This window comes from Nymphaea colorata, chromosome 1, assembly GCF_008831285.2.
Source record: "Nymphaea colorata isolate Beijing-Zhang1983 chromosome 1, ASM883128v2, whole genome shotgun sequence".
NCBI classification, from domain to species: Eukaryota; Viridiplantae; Streptophyta; class Magnoliopsida; order Nymphaeales; family Nymphaeaceae; genus Nymphaea; species Nymphaea colorata.
This window is the reverse complement of record NC_045138.2, coordinates 4,502,139-4,510,149: the sequence shown is the minus strand read 5'-3', so window position 1 is coordinate 4,510,149 and position 8,011 is coordinate 4,502,139. Positions and strand designations below refer to the sequence as shown.

At 36.5% G+C, this 8,011-nt stretch overlaps 1 protein-coding gene across 1 annotated transcript; it reads right to left on the bottom strand.

Annotated features, from left to right (window-relative positions):
* Window positions 1–1,460: 1,460 nt before the first annotated feature.
* LOC116259855 (aldehyde dehydrogenase family 3 member H1-like) lies at window positions 1,461–7,357 on the bottom strand. Its single transcript, XM_031637816.2, has 10 exons — window positions 6,965–7,357; window positions 5,781–5,849; window positions 5,587–5,683; window positions 4,140–4,346; window positions 3,709–3,824; window positions 3,385–3,489; window positions 3,128–3,300; window positions 2,953–3,043; window positions 2,042–2,191; window positions 1,461–1,939 (listed from the first exon to the last, which is right to left on the bottom strand). Exons 1-10 carry the CDS (start codon window positions 7,208–7,210, stop codon window positions 1,694–1,696), a joined length of 1,500 nt encoding a protein of 499 aa, XP_031493676.1. The 5' UTR covers window positions 7,211–7,357; the 3' UTR covers window positions 1,461–1,693.
* Window positions 7,358–8,011: the final 654 nt, after the last annotated feature.

The window sequence follows — 8,011 nt, the reverse complement described above, 5'->3', positions numbered from 1 at the left end:
ACTATTGATTCATTTGACAATCAACTATTCTAGTAAGGATGTCAATGGATCAGATCTGAATTGGATATGCACTTAACCATATGCATTTTTTCGGATATTTATATATTCAGATTTAAATATGAATGAAGAAAAGTTATATCCAAATCTGAAATCCCATCTCACAATCTGAATCCAATCTGAATTTGATTTTTACACTTACATCTGAATCTGAGTCCGAATTTTGAACCAAATCTGGCCAATTTTCAAAACATATGGCATTGGATCTAAGATATTTATTTTAAACTAAATCTGATCCAAAATTTGATCGGATATTTGTATCTCTGAATCCAATCGATGTTATTTATTAATGCTGAATCCGATCCGATTCATTAGTTGGACATTGAACTTTTTCCTATGTCCGATCTTTTTGGAATGATTGGGCTGGATATCAGATCCAACCCAGATATATTTACACCTAATTCTGAGAGATCTTTGATCCATTTTTGAACAATGGAAACACTGAAATTGATTTTGATTACAAATGTATTTGCCAGATGCTTTCCAATATCAAGAAACTAGATAGCCCAGGAGCTAATACAAGGCTTTGAAATCTATCTGGATGTCGCCAGAATCAGTAGATTCTGCCGATTCCATATAAATTTATAATAACAGTTTTTTAACATTTTTCTTTTTAAAAGTAAAACCATTTAAGTGAAATCATTTAAAGAAAGCCAATTCTGGTTCATTTGGTACGGTTGATACTGATTGGTTTTTTTATAATCTTTTCTAAAATGATTAACTGGACTTTGGCATTCGCAACATCGGAAGGACTACAATGAGCCATGTGAAGCTTTTTTTTTTCTTTTTCTGGATGGCCTAAACTTTGTAAACATATGAACGTGCAATATATTTAATTTCTATTTGATGTCAATATTGTAAATATTAAATTCTAAATCATATTTGATTTCATAGAAGCCAAATAATTGAAATCAGCTAGTTGTTACATGTTGACAGAGTTAAATATTCATTGAATCATATTTGAATTCATAGAAGCCGAAGAGTTGAAATCAGCCAGTTGTTAGATGTTGGCAAATAATTAAATATTCAAGCGCCATGAGTTTGTGATGCTTTTGGTGACAGCCAGGTTTTTAATATTCTTGGTATGCTTGCTATTGTTTGTTTTTAATATTTTTTCTAAAATGATTAACCTCGACTTTGGTGTTGGCCACGTTCGGAGGACTACTATGAGCGATTTGATTTTTTTTTCTTTTTTTCTTTTTTTTCCTTCATACCCTGCCTGACTTTGCAAACATACAAATATGCAATGTATTTGTTCCATTTAACTTGATGGGAAAGCAAAAAACTCATTGATGCCATTTTCTGGATTACATGTTTAACGCCATGGAGTATCAACATAACACCGTCAACATGGCCATGACGCTTTAGATAAAAAGGAAGGATACAAGATTCAATAGAGCCCATTGAAGGTAATTAGGATAATGCTTGATGATGATGATGAAGATGATAATGATAGTGACTTGTATAAGAGCCATATACATCAAAGACAGAGACCGGCGAGATATTTACTATGCATTAAGAATAAGAAAAGAAATTGAAAGGAACTGGCACGTCCCTTCAATTTTTGTCATACAAATAATGAAAGCCATGCAAGCAGCATGACGGTGTAGAATTATAGAGCTGCTGGAAGGGCTTCTCACTCAGTTTTGGAGTGCCATCCGATAAGGGACAGAATCAAACCAACAATGTCGCCAGTAAGAAGAGACCTTAACAGCTTCAGCTTTTGGGAACTGTAAGGAGGATACCTTGCAGAAAGTTCTCCAACAAAGCCCCGGTACAGAACTGGCTTCATGTGACTGAAGGCTTCAAATGAATATTTACCATTGTAAGCACCTATTCCGCTGTCACCGACCCCACCGAAAGGTAATGACGGATTTGCAAGCTGCACCAATGACAATGAATCAGATGTGCGAGGCAGAAAAGGAACTATCTGAAGTGTGAAATCAGAAATGTCAGTTCATGAGCATGAATCAAGCAAGCCTACATGAAGGACGGTGTCATTGACAACAATGGCTCCAGCAGAGATTTGCTCCACAAACATCTTTTCAATTCTCTTATCCTTCGTGAAGAGGTAAGCAGCAAGTGGCTTTGGCTGTGAGTTTATTACGTCAAAGCTGTCTTCAATTTTCTCTACCTGGTTACCGAACAGAGGGACATTCAGAATGACAAGCCAAGATTGTTAATGGTGCTAAGGATACCAAGTGTAATGGCCTTGAAGGACTGTTGGCCTAAAACTAATTAAAGTAAATATATAAGTCAGAGTTCTAGAGACTCAGAATGACAAGCCAACACTGTTAATGCCACTAGGAATACCAAGTGTGATGGCCTTGATGGACTGTTGGCCTCAAACTAATAGCAACAAATATATAAGTCAGGTTATAATATCAAGAATAGCACTGATATTTAGACAGAAAAAAGGTGCTCAACTGCTTATCAACTCAGCTGAACAAAGTGTTGCATGTTTTTTCAACACATGGACGTCCAATCAAAGTGTTACAGTAAGAAATTACTAGAGAAATCCACCGAAGTGTTTCATTAGTCTTAGCAGATTTAAAGTGAAAAAAAAAATGAACAACTACTTATAGATATTTTTTTCCCATTTTCATGTAAAAGACGATAAGGAATGTTCCTGGATTTGTTCACAGCAATACCCTGACAACGTTTTATAGTAAACACCAGGAATCAGTAACTTTCAGCAAATTGTTCATCGAAACCTTTCAGCAAATTCAGTGTTGAAAAAGGAAGATAATTTTTTGCCTTGGCAGTATGGCATGAGCCTCATATAGCCACCGCCTGAACACATAACACAGCAACATGTTCCATGCATTCAGAGAAATCTGACTATATATTGTGCAAGTCATGCCTAACTCTTTCCAAGCAAAAGTTGCTACTCACTGTGACAATGGGAAGCAATGGCCCAAATATCTCCTCATTCATCACCAATGAATCTGCTGGAACATCCAGCAAGATAGTTGGTGCAATCCTTCTGCAGAGAAAAGCAACAGAACTCAAAATGGTTTATGCAAATTCTATTTGCATCTACAACTCAAAACGTATAGTTCACACTTACAGGCGCTTTTCATCCCGTTCACCTCCATGAACTATCTTACTAGAAGCTTTTTCCTCATCTAATAACTTTAACAACCGTGTAAAGTGGTTGAGACCGACTATGCGAGATAAATCATTTGATTCAAGCGGATCATTCCCATAGAATGATGCCAATGTACGTTTAAAAGATTCGACCTGTAAAAGAAGTTAAACACAGGAGGTTCAGATCATCTCATTAAAGGTGAGTCTGTTAAAGAGAATTTCACCATGCAACAATACCAGTTTTGGAGCAAACGACCTCGTTGTTATAACATAATCTGGAGCTATGCAAGCTTGACCGTTGTTGCTACCCCACTTGCCCCCAGCAATCCTTTTTGTGGTAATCTTAGACATAAACAAACTACAAATCAGTTTACTCAATAAAAATAACATCATTTCACCAATAAAGCTTCTACAGACTAGATGCTGGCCTGGTATTATTCCCCTAAATATTGGAGAAGGCACACTAAGGTAGGAGCAAGCTGAAGCACATCTCCCAGGGCATAAAGGCCGAAGAGTTCAGTGCCTACATGTACATTAAATAGAGACAAATCCAATTATTACTTTTAGATCAGTGTTTGAGTCAACAACAACAGGACATTTCCCTCCAAGCTCCAAGGTAACAGGCGTAAGATGTTTTGCAGCAGCAGTCATTACTATGCGTCCAACTTTGCCACTGCCTGCGTATAAGAAAGGCACATAGTGAATCGAGTACTTACGAATTACGAAACATAAATTCTCTTGATGGCTCATGAATAAATGCATGTTTTGATGCTTTTTTTGTCTTTGCTTGTACAATTGAATTAGAAGCCATAGTCCTTACTGACAAAGGATAAAGGCCTTCAAGTTTTTTGAAGCCAATGGATGGGAAAGCTTTTGGGTTTTTCTTTTTCTCCCAATATCTAGTGTTATCATGAATCTGCTGAAAGTAAGTATAGCACTGGAGATACACCGATCTCTGCCTGCAAAGTCAATGAGAGAATAGAGTATCTTGCCTGTGTAGAAAATTTTATCCCACTTCTGCTCCAGCAGTGCAGTTGTTTCATCCACAGCCCCTTCAACAACTTTTATAGCAGAAGTATCCAAATATTCCAATACCAGTGATGCAAGCAGTGAGGAAGTAGCAGGTGAAATCTCAGATGGTTTTAGAACTACAGCATTACCCGCTGCAATGGCTCCAACCACAGGATTCAATGATAACACTGAAAATTTTCATGAAGCATAAAGACAGCTTAGCAACACTAAAATGGATAAGAATTTATAGCTTGAAATCAATAAAAGGTAACATGAATGTCTGAAAGAACATGTGGAGCAACAATTTCACTCAAAATGAAGGAGAAATACACACTGAAAACGGACAATCTCAAGGTAAAAACTGAACTGAGGAAATTTTAGTTTCTTGAATGCAAGATAAATAAATTTTGAGACAGTTGTATGCGAAGTCACATAGAAAAATACTGCAATGCAACCGTTGCATGCGCTTGAAGTACAAAAATTGTGATATTTATGCATGCCTGCATGTATGAACAAGCACTCACTTCATCATATTTTGATGGAAAGATGGCTTGAATGCTTGAAGGCTAACTTTATAGACCAAGCATCCTCATATAGCATGGGATATCAGAAGCATGGACACAATGTGCTCTCCATCAAATTTTCCATACAAAATATATATTAAAAAAAACGTTATCTTAATTAGTCTTACGTTGTCCAGTCCAATCCGGTAGGGCCCACACTGGGATCAATCATGAAAATCCCACAAGGATCAAATCCAACCTCTGGTAGAGGCTTTTCTCTCAGAGCAAGAACTCTAGTTGTATAAGAAACAAGTAATTCTTGACAGTACACATGTGACACCAGATTCTTAATTTGGAGCAGAACAAATTAACCCGTGGACAACAGTTTGCCGAAGGTAAGCTCAACATGTAAAAAAGTCTAATAGTATCAAGTATTCGCTCTTGATGCAGAAAAGGGCTCATCAAAGTTCGAAAGGGTAATTGCATCACTCAAAAGAAGACCCATCTTGAACCGCAAATTAGCTGTTTTGAACCTTAAGCAAAAATTCCAACCTAAACATAAGAAATAATAAACATAAGTTTTCTGCATGCATTGACATGGACAATGTGACATGGTGGTACTTGATTCAAACAGGATTATCACATAAAGGTGATCTCGAAGATAGCTCAAAAAAGAAGACCAGAGGTAAATCAGAAACAGATAATGCACAAATGCATGTTACTTATAGAACCTTCACCACGTGTGTTAACCTAAAACCAGTGAAGAGGAAGACTCAAGATTAAAAGATAAAAATGGATTGCTTAAGTTTAGAGGTAACCAAAATAACAATAGCGGTCTCAGTTAGTATTTCCTGTCAACATAAGAATAAGGTACATGACCATCAGCAGAAAAAAAACATGAAATGTTAGTCCTGATGGTACTTACGTAGAGGGTAATTCCATGCAGAGATAACCAAAATAATTCCCAGTGGTTCTGGAACAATTTCTGCTCTTGCAGGTTGTGCTACAAACGATACTGAAGCCTGAAAAGATACAATTATGTTCACAAAGAATCATATAGAAGCAGTCCCAGAAGGGAAGTCTAAGCACTGTATCCAGTTCTTGCACAAACTTCTATACCTTTTCTGGTTTCATCCATTTCTTCAAATGTTTGAGAAGAAATTCACATGATGATTTCAGCAAAGATATCTGCATGAAGAGAAATAATATTTCTTGTAAGAGAAATACTACCTGGCTCCATAATCCATATGATAAACAGTTTAAATAAACAGGTGTTTCATCTTTTAGCAACATGATTTAACCTTTAGGGAAACTGTTAAATGAGACCGGTGTAAAGAAAGCTGCTAATATCTAAAAGGGAACGAAAAGTTATAACGAAAGATATAGCGCCAAATGCAGAATTATAACCTCACACAACCGCCATCAAGACATAGAGAACAGAAAAGTCCGATGCCTTTGTATAGATTATTCTTAGGAAAAATGCCCATGAGGATCGAAGAGGAGCACTTATTGGCCCTTTGGCAATTGTTGCTTCCCACACTTCCAGATTCGGTGCTCAGTAACGAAATATAATAATAAGTAAGTTTGACAAATGAATAGATATCTAAACTTACTCAGAGAAAGGCAGTAAAAATCTCGGAACAAGCACCAAGTATGATTCAAGTTGTTGCATAAACAATTGATAGAGTTCTAAGATATTTTTGCTATCACATTCAGCTACATCAGAGAAAAAAGAGACTCATATTTAAAACTTTGCAGACCACGACTGGTGGTATATAACCAAAAAACACAACTAGATTTAACAAGAAAAGGAAAAAACATTTAACAGAGTGAAAGAAAAAATAAAACACGATATTACAAAAATCAACGTAATCTTTAGCTCTTTTATCATCACGTGATCACTCGCAATTCACATAAAAATAAGAGAAAATAAATTGCAGTAAAGAATGGTACGTAGAACAATGGGTTTAAGGAAAAAAGGGGCGGTTAAATTTATTTTTTTCAGAAAATTTTTCGATCCAAGAAAGAGACAAATATAGGAAATGGTTTCCAATTCACAAATTCCACGAATAAGCTCGACCAACTTCAATAAAACTGCAGTTCAGAGTCTTCAGACTCCATCACATGAGGAAACACAATACAACAGTCAAAAGCACCAAAAACAGATGCCAATAAAACAAAATAAACAACAAATAAAAAACCATCGACTGAAACGGGCAAAATCAATCTCATAGACATTATCAAGAAACCAAAAAACCCACGAAGAGGGAGAGAGAGTAGAAAGACGCAGAGGGAGGAAGAACCTCGGCGATATAAGTTTCGAAACTGGGCTTGCAGAGATCTTGGTGGAGGGCCTCAAGAATCGCTGGCTCCTTTTCTTGCAGAAACTTTATGACCATCTTCAGCTGGTGAGCTCTCCATTCATAGCTCTTGGTCCTGCCGCTGATGAAGCTCTGCCTCAACTCCCTCACCAAGGAAACACACCCCTCTCTATCAAACACTCGTCTACCTCCAACCCCTCCTAACACGGCTCCAACCTTCAGTGCCATAGAACCGAAGGAAAGTGGTCACAAACCAGAGCCACCAATAGAGAAGCACCAACAAACACCAAAAACCCAACAAAGAGAAAACTGCCGCAACCGAGCTCTGGAGGAAGTGCTCTTCGGAAGGAAGACCAAATTCAATCTGCAATCACGTGATCTTGATGCTGTTTTATAGATTTTTGGGGCAGCCATACACGTGTTTTTGGCTCCCTTCTCTAAAATCGTTCGTAGAAAACCGCCGATTTTTTTTACTTTTATGCGTTTACAAAGAACAAGGCCTCTACGATTGTGAAATTCTAAGAACCAACGATTTGAGTTATAAAATAAGTTTTGCAGAAGGCGTTAAATATCGAAAAATATTTCAAAATTTATTTTGTTTGTAATAAAAATATTTTTCATATGAGAGTTTCTTGCAAGCCATATATTTGCGACGACGAAAAAAAGTCACTATAAAGGCGAAAGGAAAAAAAAAAAAGCATATGAGATGTAAAATTATCGAGAAATTAACTTTAAAGGTTTACAAAATTAAGTTTTTGAATGAATTGTCTTTCTTATTATAACGTAGCCTTTCTAAATATAATTTCACGTTTTTTGTATAAAATATCGGCCTAAGCATGGGTTACAACTAGTAACTACGCGCCTAATCCGACTCATAAAATCCGAGCTCCCGTTTAAAATAAAAAAAAATATTTTTAAAATATAAAATAATATATAACAAGGAACAACCCAATACCTAACCTTAATAAAATATAAAGTTACGCACCATATTACGATGTTAAAAAGGTGTCAGGGTATTGTCCCAATCTC

What these genes read in the sequence shown, in the direction of transcription:
- LOC116259855 (XM_031637816.2), bottom strand. Translation starts at nt 7,210, where the DNA reads ATGGCACTGAAGGTTGGAGCCGTGTTAGGAGGGGTTGGAGGTAGACGA. An exon ending in TGCATGGAATTACCCTCTAC is followed by an intron (nt 4,347 to 5,586) that starts GTAAGTACCATC and finishes GAAAATTTTCAG; the next exon opens with TGTTATCATTGAATCCTGTG. An exon ending in ACTCAAACACTGATCTAAAA is followed by an intron (nt 3,490 to 3,708) that starts GTAATAATTGGA and finishes TTTATGTCTAAG; the next exon opens with ATTACCACAAAAAGGATTGC.